This window comes from Neopsephotus bourkii, unplaced genomic scaffold (assembly GCF_033783945.1).
Source record: "Neopsephotus bourkii isolate Nb327-2 ecotype Australia unplaced genomic scaffold, CSIRO-AGI_Nbou_v1 NB_1686, whole genome shotgun sequence".
NCBI classification, from domain to species: domain Eukaryota; kingdom Metazoa; phylum Chordata; class Aves; order Psittaciformes; family Psittacidae; genus Neopsephotus; species Neopsephotus bourkii.
In genome coordinates this window covers 635,817-655,689 of record NW_026902160.1, presented here as the reverse complement: position 1 = coordinate 655,689, position 19,873 = coordinate 635,817, and the positions used below count along the sequence as shown (strand labels likewise).

General features: G+C 42.3%; 2 protein-coding genes across 2 annotated transcripts in view; both read right to left on the bottom strand.

Moving 5' to 3' along the window:
- The window catches only part of HGFAC (HGF activator), a 44,163-nt gene extending 42,390 nt beyond the window's left edge, over nt 1–1,773 (bottom strand). The window contains exons 1-2 of the mRNA XM_061376026.1: nt 1,586–1,773; nt 8–62 (exon numbers count right to left, since the gene is read on the bottom strand). Coding sequence (XP_061232010.1) covers nt 8–62; nt 1,586–1,651 — 121 coding nt within the window. The 5' untranslated portion in view covers nt 1,652–1,773. The remainder of the gene's footprint in view (nt 1–7; nt 63–1,585) is intronic.
- A 15,175-nt stretch (nt 1,774–16,948) lies between these two features.
- RGS12 (regulator of G protein signaling 12) overlaps nt 16,949–19,873 on the bottom strand; it is a 90,753-nt gene continuing 87,828 nt past the window's right edge. The window contains exon 18 of the mRNA XM_061376014.1: nt 16,949–17,954. Coding sequence (XP_061231998.1) covers nt 17,590–17,954 — 365 coding nt within the window. The 3' untranslated portion in view covers nt 16,949–17,589. The remainder of the gene's footprint in view (nt 17,955–19,873) is intronic.

Here is a 19,873-nt window from a genome sequence, read left to right as displayed (position 1 = left end):
TTTGTACCTTGTGGGTGAATGAACTCATGTTTTGAGCCTCTTCCTGCCCCAGATTTGTAGTGCTACAAAGAGAAAAAGAGAATGTGGATTGTAGAGACAAATTCACTCTGGGAACCATCCTATAGGGACAAACATGTTTTCCAGGGTGCCCTGAAATTGTGTTTGTTCCAATGCTTCTGTAAATCTCATTATTTGTGTGTGATTTTTGCTGGAGCACAGTCTGGTGAAAGAGCATAAATAAACACTGGCTCGTGAAACGTCTCTGTTAAACCAGTAAGACCCAGCACAGCACAAAAAAGGCCAAAGCTCTCCTTCTTTCTATTGCCGAGGGACACATCTCCTGTTTCTCTCGGCAGGAAGCATACATGCATTCTGGAGCCAGTTCACAGTTACAAATTACATCCCAGCATTTGGCTTTTCCTGCCACTTAGCTGTAACCTCCAGGGCATTAGTTAAAAAAGCAACCCCTGCTTTATTTGGGTTTGCTGATCAGCAAATGCAGAGCACTGGGCTGAGCTGATTTTAAACCACAGGAAATAATTTAAAATGGTAATATACATAAAGTGCTGCTGCCAGCAAAGGTGCTGACAGCTGAGCTATAGCAAAATAGAAACATCATAAAAACAGTCAAAGAAGCAGCACATCATGAACCTAGAACTGAATAGGGGACATAGTAAGTGGTAAGACAAATCTGTTGCTAATAAATATAGGAAGGGCTTGAACAGTTCTGAGGAAGAAAAGGTTTTTGCACTCTTTGCTGACTATGCCAGCACTGAACAGACTGCAGCAGCTTTAGCCAGGACCGATCTCTTCCTAAGCATTGTGAGTATTCCTCTCTGCTCCCACCTGCGATATCGAGGGAGGTCCTTCTGCACTTCACTGGGATAATTAGGATTACATCATTCAACTATATGTGAGCTAGTTTCAACCTAACTAGTGAAATAAAGCTAATCATAAAGCCACACAACTGAGGGTCCAGACTATTACTGCGCTGAGAGTCCACGGTGGATGCCAGGCCATGGTGGCATTTAAGCAGGCTAGCAAACCCAAACCACCACAGCCATGCTCAGCAGTGCTGCAGGTGCCTCACAGACATACCCAAAAAGAGACACAAAGCACACAGTGGAAACACTGGAGGCCACGGCATGAAAACAGAGAGGTTTGGAAAGAAGGAGATGGTTACCTAAGCCGGCATGCTAGGTTACCAGGTAGCAGTAGAGTCTGGCAGGGTAACAGCTCTCCTTCCATGCTACTGCAGGTATGTGCTGGTGTCAGCACACTTCTGAGATGCTTTTTCAAAGCGTTTCAATTTTTGTGGTCCTTCCTCCCGTCCTGTTTTTCCTCCCTAGCAGGGCATGGATGTAAGCTATCTCTTTTACTGCAGATAAGCATGGGACCAGCCCTCCTACAGGCCCCCCTCTCACCACAGCTGCGAGCCTTCACCTAGCAAATCCCTGTTTTTCATTTGAAGCAGTCTTCCTTTCGATCTGGTCAGCAGCTTCACTCATCCAGCCCCAAGGCAGCACTGCCTTGCCAGTCAGCACATGGGTGATCCACCATTCCAAAACAGAAGAATCAGACTTACCATCCTTGCACAGTCACTGCTCAGAGTCAGAGCCAAGACAACAGTGAAAGGAGCAGAGACTTTCATCTTTGCTCTCCTCTCACAAAGGTTTTGTCTGGCAGAGGGAAACTTCCAAGGCTGGGCTGAGGCAGGAGGGTGAATCAGCAATGAGCTTTTGCAAGAGACTGTGATTTACTTGACTTTAGGGTATTTTAGTTTTCAAAGTAAGCAGAGCTGTTCTCATTGTTAATCATTAATGTCTTTGTGGGTCTTTGTGGGTAGATGGGAATGCCATGTAGCAAGATACTCTCCTAAACCACAGGGAGTGAGGAGTTTACAAAGTGCCTGACCCTTAGAAATGATCACTAATTGTTCAGTAAGCATTTAAGAGCACCTCTGGAGGAGCCGATCCAATGTTGCTTGCAATCAGAGACCAGTTACCATCCAGACGTTTCTCATCTCCTTCCCTTCAGGAGCTAATTAAAAGCACTGTATAGCAATAACAAGAAACTTCAAGCAAGCCCACTCAGGAGATGACATTACATTGCAAAACACGAACCAGATCAATGCCAATATCAGACACAAGAATTACTCATTAACAGATGGTTACCTGCCCAGCTGTGACTTACAGCAGCAGCCTCTCAGCAACAGATTGGGAAAACTGAAAGGAAAGAAAATAGACATTACTCTGACAAAATGTTTTGTGTACTAAAAAGCTCCCTTCTGCAGCTGCCTGAGCAAAGCCACCTCTGCCTTGTAAGTGCCTGGCTGAGACAGCTGCATGGCAGAAGCGTTTCTAACAGGGATGGGGAGGGTATTGCTAAAGCTGAGATTTCACCAGTGGAGTCTGTTTCAGCCCCACCTTTCCCCACAACCAAAATCCGCAGGTTTGGCTGGTGCAACTGTGTCTGTGCTCCAGGCTTTTGCCAGCCATGTCCTGTCAATCAGGGACCGCACCTCTTCACACCCAAAATCCCCAGAGCCACAACAACAGAAAGGATACGATGCTCTTTGCTTAAGCTGTGCTCTACCCTTTGAAGTTTACCCAACACAGCTATGGAACAGATGCTGTTGATTTCTGTTCTATTTCTTTTTAATGCAACAAGACCACGGCAGTAGGGTCCGGCAGTGCAATGGAGCTACCTCAGCACTGAGTTTGCTATGTTTTATAACGTTGGAGGGGATTTCCACCGGCTGTGTTACCCCACTGCTGTGTCTGCTGTCACAGGAACAGCTCTTGTTAATATAATTATGCATATATAGGTTTATGGACAAATCTTTCCTACTGTCAGCAAGCTTTGGAACAGCAGGAACCAGGCAAGTGTAGAATTTTCTTCCTGGAATCAGGCACAGAGAAACAAGCAGAAAGAAAATTCTTTGCCTCTATGCAGTGTTTGCTGCCTGAAGATTTGAAGTAAATAAAACTTCAGAATAGACTCTTTGAATAGAACTGCCAATTTTCATTTATTTCAAACATAGAAATAGGATGTACAGACATTCTGATCTGGCTGGGGACACCTGGCAAAGCTGGAACATAGATTTCTACTTCTTACCCTCATTCTTGACTTTGACCATCGGGATTCAAGCTAGCAACGCCTATATGATGGCTTGTATACATCTGCTTATCCTCCAAGCTACTGAAATTGTGCAAAGAAAGCAAAACAATCCATCAGCTGCTATTCCATTCAGAGTTCCCAAAAGTTCTGCAGAATGAGAGGAGTGGGGGAGTGAGGACTTGACAAAGAGGGGAAGATGAAGATACTTCTTTAGAGCTGCAGAAATACCCTCTTCCACCCATTTCCAAAATAAAAACCATCCACTTCCATGCCCAGAAACATTGTATTTCTGTGGTGACCAAGGCAGGTTGTACGAGAGCATTTTCCCATAACTTAAGAAAGAAGAAAAGCAAGAATGCATTCTTTGTTCATGTATCTGCTCCTGGTTGCTGTAGTTCGTAGTCACTGAACTACAAGCAGGAGATGCAGAATGTCTTTATGAGGAGTCACAACTCTTAAGCGTTTAGCTCAAACCAATTCCTCAACATAAGAAAAAGGAAACACCAATACCAGGAGTCACTGCAGCAGAAAGGATGGTGCTGTCACAAAGGAAAAGGAAAACACTTCAAAGCTGGGAGTTGCAACAGCTACCAGAGATGCACCACCATGCAATGGGAATTACCTCTGAGTGAAGTCTGAATAACGACCCAATAGTGATTTCAGGGCTCAGGCAGATATGAATCATTAGAAAACCCTAACCACTACATGTAGGCTGCTTGCATTGGGTCTGCAGAGAGGTGTCTGAACAGGTCATAGAGAGGAGATAGAATCTGAGGTGTGTTTTTTTGTAAACTATGCTGAATGATCAGTGATTCTTTCAGCTATTTATAACCAGGAGATAGTCTGCCTGCCTTCATCAGGCTTTTCTTAGAATCAGTAATTACAAAGTATGCCACATATCTTTTTGAGAAACATCACATCTCATTGGCAAGAAACTACTCAGAAAAAATGAAGATTCAATTTTGATACTAAGTTTTTTTAAAATTCACAGAGTTTTGGGCACTTGGGAGTTCATAAATATGAAGAATAAGGTCTTGGCTACAGATATTTGTGTATCATGAAGTTTTTGGCTATAAGCAGCACAAGGAGTGTGCATGGGAAACAAACCTGGGCAAAGAGCTGAGATGCAAGAATCATGTGTACTGGTGCCACAATTACTGGTGCTCAGATGGCTAGCAGAAATCACACCTGACTTCAGGAATGGACTAACCAGAGACAAAGGCAACACCACTGCAGGCAGCCAGCCACCTCCTCAGCACACAGAGCATCCATAGTCCATGCCTGCAACAGCCCTCCGCCAAAGACCAAAGAGTCACCCTCACATTCAAGATATCACTGGATTACACATTATTAAGACCTCTGGGGATGCCTACCATAAGAGAAGTGCCTTCTGCTGTAGAGAGATGCTGTTTGGTTTGTATTGCTGCAGCAAAGAACCCAACAGCCTGAGAGACCCAGAACACTGTGCTAAAGCCATCATCCCACAGGTTGAGTTGATAAGGCCACAGAGCTGCTCCCCTTAACATCCTCAAGTCAATCCACCTGTGACCCATTATTTCCAGAGTACTAAAAGAAACTTTCCATAGAGGGGGAAGAGAGTCAGGAGTATATGGAGCAAATATCATAACGACAACAACAAAAATAATGAAGGTATGGAAACCATCTACATGGCATTCAAGATAAAGTCCCTAGCCTTAGATTTTAAACTTCATTTAGTGCCCATTTCAAATGAGGATATGTAAAATATTAAATAAAAGTTAAAAAATAAATGTGTGTGTGTACATATATATATGTGTGTGTGTGTATATATATATATATAAAAGAGAGAAAATCTGGAAACAGGAGCTAGAGGAAAGACCTGGCTTTGGGGTGATGAATATTTGTCAGTTCTAAGGCCTGGACACTGTGCCACAATTCATCTCACCAGTGAAACTGCAGCTAGAGTCTGGTTCTTGTTTTCCAACAAAATTCCCTTTTCCTTTCAAAGCAAGGCACACTTTGATTCTTAACTTTGCTGCACACAATATTAAACATTTCCTGTGGAGCGCACATAATCCAAATGCAGTTGAAGCCAGATTCTGCTACTGCTGAAGTCAATGAAAGGTTTCAAAATAAGACTAGGAAATCTTTAGTGTGTTTACAGGCTCTAATCCTTATGTTTCAAAGACTAAAACCCCTCAATTTCAGCAATCATATTTCCTTCTATATTGACATCAACATGGGAAAATGGAAAGGCAAATAAACACACAACAAATGATGAGAAAGAGACAGGAATCTTGCTTCAGGAAATGCTGCCTTTTCCTCACTTCCCACATTTAATTTCTTTAAACTTAACAATAATTACTAAAGGCACAAACTGAGCCCAGACTCTGAGCTACTTAGTAGTAAGGAAACAATATTAACAACCAACCTGAAACATTAAATATCAACAAAAACTAAATTAACCATAGCCACAAATATGAAATAATAAAATTCCCTTTTTTTCCAGCAATTACTTTACTAGACAGAAGTGGAAAAGACAAGTTTAAACACATATATATCCATTTGTATTCATTGCTATGTACCAGCTACCAAGCAGCCAGGGGGAGGGTTGTCCCATGACTGCATGTTCATGTGTTCTCCATTTTTACATTTCCAGACCATTGTAAATGTTCCTGAGAAATCACAGATACCACAAAACTGAAGAAAACTTTAATAATGATTTATTCCCCCATGCATTTTTGCAAACTTTTAGGCTTTAACATAGTAATAAGGTAATAAGGTTTACTTCTGTCAAAGCCAGGTTCTTCCTTTGTGAATGTAACATATGACAGCCAAATAACGGGGTGGTTTTACCTCCTGAGATGATCAGATTTCCAGGCTTCAGTTGCTATTTTAATTATGAAGCCCAAACCCAGATTCCTGGATAAAAGAGAAGTGCAGGCTACAGCATCACTGGCACAAGGAACTAACACTAGATCTGAAGTCTCTGCAAGTGTTCAGTGACCAAGACATTTATACCACCTGATGAGTGCACCTCAATTAAAAGTAATTAGAAGTATTTCTAGTGTGAAAAAGAAAACAATTTATTTATCTTTCAGGAAGGGATAGGACACAAGCAGTCTTTTGTGGCAATTCTGCTCCTGCTGTACTAGCAAGAGTCTCAGTGCCAACATGAGGCTGACACACAGATCCTCCCTAATCTTTCTTCTGGGGGACCTGGAAATGATGCTGAAGACCTTGTTGTCACTGTCAGGTGGGATTCTCTTCATCTCTGTTGCCTGAGATCATTCCCATTTCCTGGTCCTGGGACCTGTTACCAAACCTCAGCTGTCTTCATTAACTAATGACTATCCTAATCAGCAAAACTGAGGCTAATTAATACTCATGGGGTCCAAGTCTAATGACAAGCATGGAGTGCATGAGGAACTTTTCCACTTCCCTCTAACACTTACTGATCAGGGCTGCCCTGACACTGAAGAACACAGGTCACATCTGTCCCTGGAATCTGGTCACTCACATCCAAAACCAGAGTATTCACCACTGGCCAAGAAGTGAGCCTTCCACCTCTGTTTCTCTATTCTGGATTGGTGCCTAGGGAAAAGCCATTGCATTCCTATTGCCAAAGCCATGTGCAAAGGAAAAAATGTTGAGACCATTTCACTTGTTTGCTTATTTCAGCAAGAAAAAAAAAAAAGCTTTGGCTCAAATCAAACTGAAAAGTGGAGTTACTCATATGGGCCTTAAACACTGTAGCACACAGCTTTACACATAGCCACGCTGCAACCACAGAGACCCCCTCCTATCCATGGTAGATTCAGAAATCCCAGGGGAATAAATCAACATGGTTTTGGCATCCCTCTCAGAATCGGAGTGTCGGTCCCTCCTCTCCTGCACCAGGCTTTGCTGTTAATCTTGGCAGCCCCCAAGCTGTGCATAACCTCTGCCACACCACAGCAGAGCAAATAAATCCTTCTACAAACCATCCTCCCCTCTCCTAGAGGCAGCGAGGCTGGAGAAGTGCAGCTGCGGGAGGCTGGTTGCTGGGATCCAGCAAACATGGGTTTGGTGCTGCTGTGCTTAGCACGTAATCCTGGGACAGAAAGATACGCCTTCACCCAAATGTTTACTTCTCCTCCTCACTCCTCTCACCTCCCACACTCCTCCGGCACCTCCAGCTTCCCTCACCCACAAGCTCACAGCTCTGGGGGTTTCTGCACTGATTTCCTTTCTCTTGTCTCCAGGGACCGAAAATGTTCTCGGATCTATCATGTTATTCTATTCATTTCAATCCCTCATTGCCTCCATCCCTCCCTCCTCCCCCAGTATGTTGGCTGTGGATGCCCCATCCTGGCTCACAGCCTTGCTAGCAGCCTCCAATGCCTCACTACTGCAGAGCAGCAAAGTGAATGTCTTCCTTTCAAGCATGAGCAGTGTGGCTTTATTGGGTCTTTCTCTTCCTTCTGCCTTCTGCAGGGCACAAGACCCTCCTTTGGCAGCTCTGCAAACCTCTATGCTACCATCACAGCTCTTCGTGGAGATGGATCTGTTCCTGGACTCCTGGTTTTTCTCCTCCTTGGTGTTAAACATCCTTATTCACCAGACTCCACATTCTGGTGCTTATCTGCCACTTCTACTCTCTTATCTCACTGCTACCCCTCAGACATGGCCTCTTTGGTCTTGCATCTTCTCTTTCCACACCATCATGTCCACATTCAGACTAACCTAAATGTTACTCTGATGTAGTTAGATGTAGTTACATTTCATCCACTCCTGCACCAGTCTTTCCTGCTAACACTTATGTTATATGCCAAAGAGGAATGTAGCATACTGATGAGGCTGCAACTTTGTGAGCATGACCTCTCATATACTTCTTCCCATTGGTATGGGTGGCTTTGCCCTTTCAGGATGCAGTATCAGGCAACATCCTGCCTGTCATTTTACTCTTTTCAATTGACTGCTATTGTGTGCACTGATTTTGTAATGGCTTCGTGCTTTCTTCTCTGTGAAATCCCATTTTTAGCCAGATTCAGCCAGTGCAGTTGCAGGTATATACCTGCAGCTGTGCTTACAAATATTTCTTTCATGCATCCAGAGAACTTTCATTCTGAACTGAAAAATCAAATCATACAAAAGTAGCAGTGGAAGAGCTGGGCTTGAGCTACAGAAACAAAAACAGATTGTGATTTTATACCCCTAATCACACAAATCTGTGAGTGGTTTAAAGCTCTGCTACAAGCCACAATGCGCACAACCTTCATGTACACACCTCAGACGTGGACCTAGTTGCAAAAACTACCTGAGATTTTAGAAGTCCATTTCAAGATTGTACTTAGCTCATATGCCCAGATGTCATGACAGATCTAGAATACTATGCCTGCAACCAGTCTAGGATGTGTTTGCATGAAGAGACTGTTCCTCCTACCGTACGAATAAGAGTGGGAAGTAGGTAACTGCATTTCTCAGGGGCTTGGGTATAAACCCTTGCCGATAACCCTGGCTGAAACAGTAGGCCCATATACAGAGGCGTATGACTTCTTTTTTAGCCGTGTACTCACTGAAAACTGACAAGAAGAGGTGTAGAGGCACCCACCTTCCACTGATGCCAACCCGTTTAGGTAACTTCAGCACAGGCTGATTTGCAATTGTTAGGCATGTACATTTTTAGCTGTGCTCAAATTCCTGCTATTCCACCCACTTTCTTCATTAGCATATTAGACGCCCCCATGGCTTACTTTAAAATGGTCTGTAAGTCAGGCAGGTGTGAGGGAAGGTGGCTCCACTGCTGCAGCTGAAGGCAGCTGAAGTCCTCCTTTTTGAAGTAGGAAAAAGCACTAACAGGGAAGAGACATCCCCACAGGAAGGACAGCAGCCCCACAGCCTGCCCTGACTTCAGGGTTATTTCCAGGGTGGAGAGCAGAGTTCACAAACAGTGCTGTAATGATTCTGATTGCAGCCCTAATAAATATCCTGTTTGGAAATCTATATACATATATATACACACACATATATTGTTTTCTTTTTTTTCATGTATATATATGTATGGGAACCAGATGTCTCATCAAACATTCACTTTCTGCTTCACAGGTAAGCCATACACCAAGCACTGGAGTGCCAAGTGACACCCAACCCATTGATCAGCCTTTTGACCATGGTGATCAGGAGAAGACACACAATGAGGTGCCCTCTGCTAAACCTGCATCCTGCACATGGAACACCCCCATCACTTGGTGTCACTGCAGCAGCTGCCCAGGACAGGCAGGGTTGCTTGGACACTGGATGTTGCAATATCATCATAAGGATACTCACCTGAGATTTACCAATCTGTATTGTCAACCTGCTAATCTACCACAGTGTCTGCCTAGGCTTTCCCTGGGGTTTTTGCATTACAAATCTGGTGACAAATCTCTAAGGGACTCCTCGGGCTTCTCCTCTCCATCTCCCTGCTGAAGCAGAAGCAGAACCCTTGGAGCTCAGTCCAGTGCCTTGGGGATGTTTGGGAGAGCTGGTAATGTGACCAGTAGGCAGAGAAATAAGTTTACCTCATGGATGGCAGGGGGGTTGGAACTTGATGATCTTAAGGTTCTTTCCAATCCTAACTCTTCTATGATTCTATGTAGGAACATGGATGTACTTTACCAGGGCTCCCCTCTCACTGCAAACAAAAGCCCCGCTGCTGATGGCCTCCTCCCCTCTATTACCTCCCTCTGCTCTCATTTGTCTATGGTCTCATCCTGTTTGACACTGCTGCACATTTTTTTCAGCAAATCAATAGGAATTCTGTCCCTGACAAAACCTAAAAGGCCCTTTTTCATAGAATCATAGAATCATGGAATAGTCAGGGTTGGAAAGGACCTTATGATCATCCAGTTCCAACCTCCCTGATATGGGCAGGGACACCTCACACTAAACCATCTCACCCAAGGCTTCGTCCAACCTGGCCTTGAACACTGCCAGGGATGAAGCATTCACAACCTCCCTGGGCAACCCATTCCAGTGCCTCACCACCCTTACAGGAAAGAACTTCTTCCTTTTATCCAATCTAAACTTCCCCTGTTTAAGTTTTAACCCATTACCCCTTGTCCCATCACTACAGTCCCTAATGAAGAGTGCCTCCCCAGCATCCTTATAGGCCCCCTTCAGATACTGGAAGGCTGCTATGAGGTCTCCACGCAGCCACACTCAATAGTAAGGCAGGCAGAGATAGATGTCTCAGGAAGAACCTGAGTCCATCCTGGTGAACAACCCTCTCCCCACTGCATAAATCCTGGCTTCAGAAGTGACCTGTGTACCACTCCCTACCTCACTGCTGGCCTCAAGAGCAGGCTTAAGCTGAAGATTGCAGTGTGGCCTAATTGTATTTCCTTTTCTCTCTTCCCCCCCACTTCCCTGTACCTCCTTGCAATTGCTGCAGAAATGTAATTGCTGCTCTGTGTAATTGCTGCAGAAACAATCTGAGCTGTCACTGACTTACATTGTTCACACATCAGGAGGAACTGGCAGATCAGAGTCACCCCACCTAGCTTCAGGGACCTCCTGCATATGTATTTACATCTGAGGTAGGTATCAGGGCTCTCAGTGTAATTAATGGAGACTAGGAAACACTGAAGAGTGAAATCCAAGGCATGAGTTGCCTGTCCAAATGTATGTCTCAACTCAAGGATGAAGCAAATCATTCTTTATGTGTATGGACAGTATTAAACAATTAAGTCTTTATATCCATAGAAAGTAGTAGCTATATCTCTAAGATATATATAAAATAATACCAGTGTTTAGAATACAAAGGCAGCTTTGGAATAGATACCTGAAGTTAGGCAAGAAGATCCAAACTGGGTTCTCCTAAGAGAAAAATCATGATTTTTAGATCAGTTCTGTTAAATATATTTTGAATTAAAGCAGACTTTCTTTTTCTCACTTGAGGACCAATCCTGTTAATCTCACAGCTGTCTAACAAGGAAAATGACATCTTATTGCACTGCAGAGTAAGTCCTTTCCTGGTATAAGCTGATATCATTGCAATGAATAACAGCAAAATCTCATCCCTCTGTATCTGCCCCTTTCCCATAGGAGCATAGAAAATACCCAGGCAAGATCTAATGGGAGAAGCAGCATTCTCCAGGAGACTGAAGCAGTGCAGTGTGTTACCCATCTGCACCTTCCAACAGGAAGATGAACATCTTCCTGCATGTGCTTTCCCGTCCTCACCATGGAGTGAAGCTGCAGCATGTGTTGCTCTGGTTTTTCCAATACACACACACATTTTACTCAACACTCAAATGAGCAAGCACAAGATCACAGATACGTGCCCACCAGCACCCATTATCTCCCTGTTGGAAACAAGTTTCAGCTAACTGTTTTGCATACAGAGGGCTGATCTCAGCCAGGCATTGCCTCATCCTGGCCATAGAATTGACTCTGGAAATTTCTAAAGCATGGAAGAGGTTGCAGGCACATAGATATTATTGGTATTTGAGTTCATGCTCTTTGTATACTGGTAAATACCAGCAAAGAGTTACAGAAAAGGATGTTTGTACATGTCTATAAATGAGGGACAATAATACTTAAAGGGTAGCTTCCACTCATCACGTGTTTTCATCTTTCCAGGAGAGATTCAGATCATCAAGATAGACCCCAGTTACTTCTCTCAGGAATGGGGAGAGGCATTGGTTTCATTTCTGTGCCCTGATCGAAGACTATGCAACTCCAAATGTTTAATTAAACGAACTTCTAGCTGGTCTTTCTATTCTGTATCAGCCTGATCAGGAATTGATGGTTAAAGATGTACAGCAACAAAGTCATCTACTGTTTTGAGATTGTGAGCAAATCTTTGCAGGCAGAAAATCAAACAAGGCACAGGTTGGTGTATCCTGCCAAAGCAGATGCAAAGTATTCAAGAATCTATTACCAAAATCGGGATTTCTTGGCCTTCTCCAGTGAGATGGGTAAGTGGCCATTACAGTACTCAGAATCATAGAAGAGTTAGGGTTGGAAAGGACCTTAAGATCATCCAGTTCCAACCCCTCTGACAGGGGCAGGGACACCTCACACTAAACCATGCCACCCGAAGTTCTGTCCAACCTGGCCTTGAACATCGCCAGGGATGAAGCATTCACAACTTCCCTGGGCAACCCATTCCAGTTGCCATCCTCACCACTCTCACAGTAAAGAACTTCTTCCTCATATCCAATCTAAACTTCCCCTGTTTAAGTTTTAACCCATTACCCCTTGTCCTATCACTACAGTCCCTAATGAAGAGTCCCTCCCCAGCATCCTTATAGGCCCCCTACTTGCCCTGACGCTGCAAACTATGCTCACTTGAAAATGCTCTGGAGTGCCAGCAGAAGTGGGATTCAGCATTATCACTGGGAACTGGTAAGAGATTATAATGGGGAGCAACACAGTGTCAGCAGGGACTTAGAAAAGTTGTTTCATCCCATTCCCACCAGTAGCTACTTTCTGCAATTGGCACTTAAACTTCTGAATGCCCCTTTGTTCTGGCTCAGAGCATCCAAAGAACAGACAAGAGGATGGTGAATGAGAAGAGAACGGTTTCAGGACCATTGTGTTATTGTATTCTGGTTAGTGCCTACAGATACTGAACCACCAGGTCCCCCACTTTTTCCACTCTTGCAATCTGTTAGGCAGAGCATTTGTATATTTTATCAGTGCCTACTGCAAAGGCAGAGCAGTTCTGATGCATTTGTCCACTCAGAAACCACAGAACTGGACAACCCACCAAGACTATGCAGAAGGGGAGCCAGAGAGGATTATACTGTACCTGGAAAACATTCAGCTACTGTCTTACCTCAGGTTTGCAGTCCCTTTGTGTTGCTAGAATAGAGCAAAAGGAATTAATTAAAGGCTAAAAACCTAACCCACTATTATTAAATTCCAGAGGATAAGCTATTTATGGGTATATAAATATTTGGCAGAAATACTTAACAATCTTCTTTTTAAAGGAATTTCTTTATATAAGCTAGGTTTAAGGAGACATCTTTGCAAAATCTAATAAAATGCAGGCAAGCTTCACACTGTCTCAGGCTTCCATCAAAGCTGTAATGTCCAAATGGCAGCAGGTTCATAGAGTCATAGAATAGTCAGGGTTGGAAAGGTCCTTAAGATCACCTAGTTCCAACTCCCCTGCCATGGGCAGGGATGCCGCAATCTTAGACCACATCTTTTCCCTACATTGAAATTAGATATCAATGAAACTCCAGCAGTTCCAGTGGTATAAATTATTTACTTACTACATAGACAATTAACATTTTAAATGAGTTTAACACACTTAAGATTCTATAAACATTATTGTGCAGTACAAGATTTCTCAATCGAGACAAGGCATAAGACATAAACCCAATGTGCGTTTTCATATTAGAAAGTCATTATATAGACATCTAAAGACAAAACCACAAACAAAATAAGAATACAAATCAAATTCTGTACAAGAACATTTTAAAATGTACAACAGAATGATCCCTTGAGATGAAAAAATATATTTTCTTTCCTTATCTTCCTCACAAACAACTCAGAAAACATGTTGGCTCATGTGCAACGGATTAGATTTGCTAACATTTAGTGTAATGCAGGCAAGATTTGCAGACACCTGATCATCCAGCACTTCTCAGAAGATAAACGTCTCCTGAAAGAAATCAAGAGTAACCTGGTTAAAAGTGACAGTTGGTCTACAGTACGGAAACATTTCAGTAAGATCAATGAAAGATTTTCCTGTGTTTTAATTGGCATTGGATTAGGGTTCAGTACCCTATGATGCTAGCTGGGATGCTGTTCCAAGAGCACAGGCAGAGAGAAGTTGAATGTGCCACTTGTTTTTCGCTGCAGGGTAAACACCCACATTATCCACAGAGCAACACTGTTGTCACACGGGATTGCTACAGTCGCACAGAGCTTGGAAACCTGCCTGTTGATGCAGAACGTACAGTTGTTTCTAAACCAAACACAATGAGCTGCGGTTGGGAGTTAGAAGTGCCTTGGACCACAAACGGTTTTGGCTTCTCACACCGTTTGATAAGGACCTGCCATTGGGCCCTGGCGTTTGCCTTTGTCTGATTAAGCCCTTGGAATCTTTTCAAAACCTTTGAGAAACTGTGAAACGATACCTCTGGGTGTTTGCATCACAGACGCTAACTATTCTATGATTCTATGATTCTATGCTATGGCACGTTACTGCACATCGCCAGGCCTCCTGGTACCAAGTGCCTCAGGGGAGACCAAGTTAAATGACAACATTCACCATGCTGCAGAGGTCTGGGATGAGCAGTAGCACTACTGCTGAGAAACAGCTACTGGTTTTGTGGTGAAAATCAGGCTACTTCCCAGAAATCCAAATAAGTAAGTCCTGATTGTCCCTGCTACAATGACCAAGACTACTGGCTGAGCCACGTCTTTTAATAGTTTTATGTTAGGAACAGTAAATTCCAGCATCAGAGGAAAAGGAGCAATAAGGCAACACACACTGCAGCAAAGGCAAGAGGCCAAAACTTTCAGGCAGAGAAGTAGTACATGAAGGACCCAGCATCCTTGAATGACGCTAAATATCCCCCAGAAGACTTCAGGGGCATGAGAAAGGACATGGTACAGCCAGGTATTGGCTACTTCCCACAGAGCAGTAAATCTCTTGCAAAGTCTCTTTGCAAAGCTTGTTTATGTGATTTCAAAAACATTGGTTATCTGTCACGCAGTCCCCTAGAGCTAAATTGCACAGTGGTTTATTTTGTCTGTGTGTAATATCACAGCTTTGTTGACAAGGCACACTGCTAGAGTAATACTAAGGGGGAAGTCCCATTGCAAGTTGCCCTATATGCATATTTTCTATTCTTCACAGAGTCTTTAAAACAAAAACAACAAAACTGCAACTTATGTTCTGTAGCCCATGAAGCTGAAACCACTACCATTTGAAAGTCAGACACCATGACAACAAGGGAAATATAAGACAACTGGTACATTCAGTAAGATTTAGAGTACTGCAAATTTTTCTAAGTGTAGGGGTTGGGGTTTTTGTACCACTGGCTGTTACAGTTTCAGATTTGAGTAGTGATGTAGGTCGGGACTCCCTCTCCCACATAAGAGGATGGGGAGACTGAATTCCCCTTCTATTTATCATAGTGGGATTAAGGAGACGTAACAGTAATTCTCTGTACAATCAGCGTTTCAACAGGGAAAAACTGGGAAAAGTAAAGGAGAAAGTCACATCAAATCTTGTTATATTCTAGGAGCTAGCTGGCAAGATAAAGCATTAAGCTATCAAGCAGGACTTCAGTTGGGCTGCTTTTTTAATTGCAAGTAGATTTTATTAGTAGTGGAAATCACAGTATAATGAGGCAACTTAAAATGATATTATGACATTAAGTCACACAATGATTAAAACTGGACAACATCCTTCGTAAAATCTTGGAAAACATCAGCCAGAGACAAGCTGTCCATATTCCTCTTTATTAACTCCATGATCTGTGACAACTGATTCCAGCAGCTTTAGATATTATATTCTGCCAGATACTGAATAGAAGAGCTAATACTGTTAATTATTTCTAGGTCTAGGAAATTAATCTCCATAAGTCCGAGTTAAGAAGTTATTCTTTTAAACAATATGCCAATAACTGCCATGGCAGTGCAGTGGGGAGGGGAACAGCTTTTCCCATGTCCCTTTGTTTACAGGATTTCCAGGCATTGTGCCAAGATTTTTCCCCATGTTAAAGAAAACTCCATTCTTTTACATCCTTCATTTTCCTGCACACAGCTTGACTCTCCCATGCTGTCAAATTCCCTTTGAATCCTTGAAACACTCAAATCCAGTTTGCTGCGCCCAGAATCTAATAACTAGCATTTTTGTATGCTTTTCTTTCCTGAGCACCACAGCTTGTGGAAAGGAAACAGAAGGTGAACATCCAGCTCTTTGACTTGAACTTGGCTTTTACTAGCTTCACCTGGTGGCCCCTAGTTCTTGTATTGGAAAAGAATGCGACAGTCAGTCCCTATCCCTTTCCACGGCACTCAGGGTTGTCCAGCCTTTATCGCCCCTCAGCTGTCTTTTTCCTCATTCAGTCACACAGAGTTGAGCCCAATGTTAACAAGGATTTTCCTTAATATTAAGAGCGAAATCACATATCTGTAGGAAAGAATTGAAGTACTAAAACTAATAGGTCTTGGGTCCATTTACATCACTGATGTATTGGATGTGTAATGCTTAAGCTTTAGGAATCTTACTTTAGTGCTACAAAATCATGTAACTTTCATGTACTTTTCTCTCATCTTACAGATTTGAGTTCAAGAAAACTGAGTGACCATCTCTGCTATCTTCAGTTATTCAGGAAATTCATGATTCTTGGTGTGCATGAGGAGCAAAAAAGAGAAGTTAATGAATAGCTACTGTGATGCTTTAAACTTACTGCCTGTGTGGATCTGCAGTCTAGGATCTAGGATGTTTTAATTATCTCAAAGCAGTGAACCACGAGAAGGTCTCAATATATACACTCGGCACTGTTTCACATTGATGAACAGAGGTCCAGTGCTCTCATTCCTTCATGTCCCCTTTTGCATGTCCAGACCCATAACCTCTTCCGAAGAAACGGAAAAGGAGGAAAAAGAGCGGGTGGCAAAAGCAACATGTTCAGTAGTCTTAATGGTTTTTTTCTTTCTCAAAACTCCCCCAAGGCTAGAAGGTTAACTGAAACTAGAACTGACAATGAGATTGAGGTGTGCTTAACCACTTATCAAAAGAGCAATGTCAAAATCCACCTTTCCCCAAAGCTCAAAGACACCAAGAGCAGCGACGAAGAGGGAACCGGTGACCCTTCCACCACTGTGTAATTAGTATATACATTTCTGGTATGGGAATGTCACCAGTGTTGGCTACAAAAGCAGCTATTATTTCCAGCAGGAGAAATTCACAGGGGTTTTTTTGCTTCTTGCTGCTTGTATAACAATGGTCTTATTGCACATATCCATCCAGGCAGTACCTAAGACAAGACTGAATTCCACCTGGACCTCTTCCCAAATGTGATGAAACAGTAAGAAAGTAATCCTAATCTTTTTAGACCAGTAACTGATTTTACTTCAAAAGCCTACGGACACACAGGGAATCCTGCAGACAAGGAAAAAAAAGCATTAGAAGATCAAAGTGAAATTATCTTAAATAAAAGTTTGGATAGGGGAATTTAAAGTTAGTTTGCCTTTATTAAAGACAAGAAGGGTAGGGGTGGAAATCATAATTTTAATTGCACTGTGCAGTGGAATCATCCCCAGGAAAATCATATAGAAACTGTAAGAGAACAAAACCAAGCAACTCAACACTTCCCCTGAAATACGATTTGTTCATTCTATGCATTCTGACTCGTGTCAGAAGAGATGGTCTGGCAGGCTCGTTGAAGGCAACTGGGTATTGAAAACAACTTATAACTTGCAGAAACATGTCTCTGAGGCATATCTCTGTTGCTGCCAATGCCAAGGAAAATACCAGAACTCTTAAAACCAGATTTAAACAAAAGTAGCTTTATACTGATTCTCAGTGCCCTTATTCTTCTCACTCTTGACAGTAATCAGAGAGGGAAGGTCTGAGGTCCTGTAAACTCCAGTCCTCATCCTCCCTTGGCAAGACCTCAGTTCAGAGATGTAACCTTCAAAGCTGAGGTTCCCTTCAGAATCATCACAGGAGCGTGTGCCAGTGTCTTCCAGTTTGACTCCATCCACATCTATTATCCTGTTCACAGGGAGCTCTGTTCCAGGGCTGTCTCTTGCAGCAGGAGGACTAAAGCTTCTGCTGGACTTTGCTTTGTGAGACATCTGCTCACAAGAGTTTCCTGAAGTCCCTTGTGAATCTTTCTTCTTTCTGTGGTTTGCACCTAACAGAAGAATTAAGAACAAAAAACACAAGACAAAAGTGTTATGTACCCTCTGGTTTTAGCAGTTTTCAATATTGCAACCTCCTCTGAGGTCCCAATGGTAGTCAGCTGGGATATTTCTCCACTCCATCAAGCAGTCTTACTGATGTACGAGGCAGGTAAATAAACAGTTGACCTCAAAGATAAATGTAAAACATTACTTTGTATCTGTCTTAATTTAGCATTTTTTCAGAGGTTTCTAAAAAACTGCATCAAAAATAGCAACTTAGTGAGAATTTGCACATCTCTAGAACAAAAACCCTCCCATCAGCAAAACCAGACGTGAAAGAGGAGAACACAGGGCTTCCACCGGAGCAAAACAAGACATGTTCCTTCACTTGAACTGGTCTCTGACTCCTGCTGAGATCTTATTTTCACTTGGCTAGAGATTATTTCTCTATGAGACTAAGAAAGATAGTTTGAAGTTGCACTTCACTGTCCTGAACCTCAACCAAGAAATTATGAGCCATGGTTTACAGGACAACTAGAAAAGAAAAAACTTAATCTGATGAAGGACGTTAAATGTTAAAGAAATACCAAAGTTATGCACGACTTCTTTAACCTTTAGATTTTTTCTTGATACAGTGCCTCTAAAATCACAGTTGTTAGGATTTGGGCAGTCTATTCTCTAGAACCACTCATGCAAACTCATGATCCCAAGTTAAACCGAGATTAAAACCTTGAGCTCCACAAAAGCTAGTTTTGCATTAGGTGTGATGCTGCAAACTGCTAGGCACTTGTTAAAGTAAATGCAGGTGAACCTGGTTTGCCTGTTCCAACAGGCAACAAGACAAGAGGACTGAAGCATGAGCCAGTGCCATGATTCGCATCAGGTTATCAACACGTTTTCTGCAGTTGAGGTGGCCCCTCAACTATATACATTTATATAATGATATATAAAGGGGCAAAACTGTCAGGGAGAGAGAACTGCTTTTATTAGGCCAACTGATACCTAAGAAGAAAGAGGCATTTTCAAGGCACAAAGGCAGACCTGAGTAAGGGCTTCCAGTTAATCTCCTTTTTCTATGTATATCAGCTTGTCTTTTAAAAGACACCATCTTATCCAATATGCCTGACTCGCACAGGTAGCCATGCAAATCCCATGGGATTCATGTGGTTAAATGCCATAGCTGGCTTTGAAATGTTTTATTTGTATTTGTTCCACAGAGTGATGTGTACAGATTTTTTTCAAGAAAAATAAATTTCACTGTGCAATCATCATAATCAAGAACATTTTGATACAGAGAAGGGGAAAAATGCAAATGAAAGGACAAAAAAGCAATTTCAAATTGCTTCAATCAAGACTCCAGGGTCTTCTCAAGGGTTAAAGCTTTCTATCTAATGAAAACAAGTTAAAATTTTAAGTTGTGCGATATTGTTTTAGTGCTCTGGTTAGAGTGCAACCCCACATTAATAATGTGGATGTTCCACATCAGTAATGCTTGCCTTTTTTCACATCCATGGGAATTGGATCAAACTCCAAACCAATCAGCTGAGCAATAGCAGAGAGAAGGCAGAAAGCCCTGCTAGCCCAGCACGACTCCAACCCACTAAATTACAGCTAACATTTAATGGAGCTATATTACGCTTCATGTTTACATCTTCCTCCTGCAGCTGAACATTTTATTAACTTTAACTGCTTTTTGTATGACTGAAGTGTAAAATGTTATTTTTTTATTCCAAATTGTTTACCTTAACATGAATGTACAGAATTATACTCTTGGTCTCTTTAATCTACTGTTCTATGCCCTTTGAAGACCAGTGAATCTCTTTCAAGTTGTTTTAAAAGAGATTTTCTGATTTCTAAATTGCTGATTTCTAAATTCTGATTTCGAAATTTCTGATTTCTAAAAAGCCAAAGTAATGATAAATTACAACAA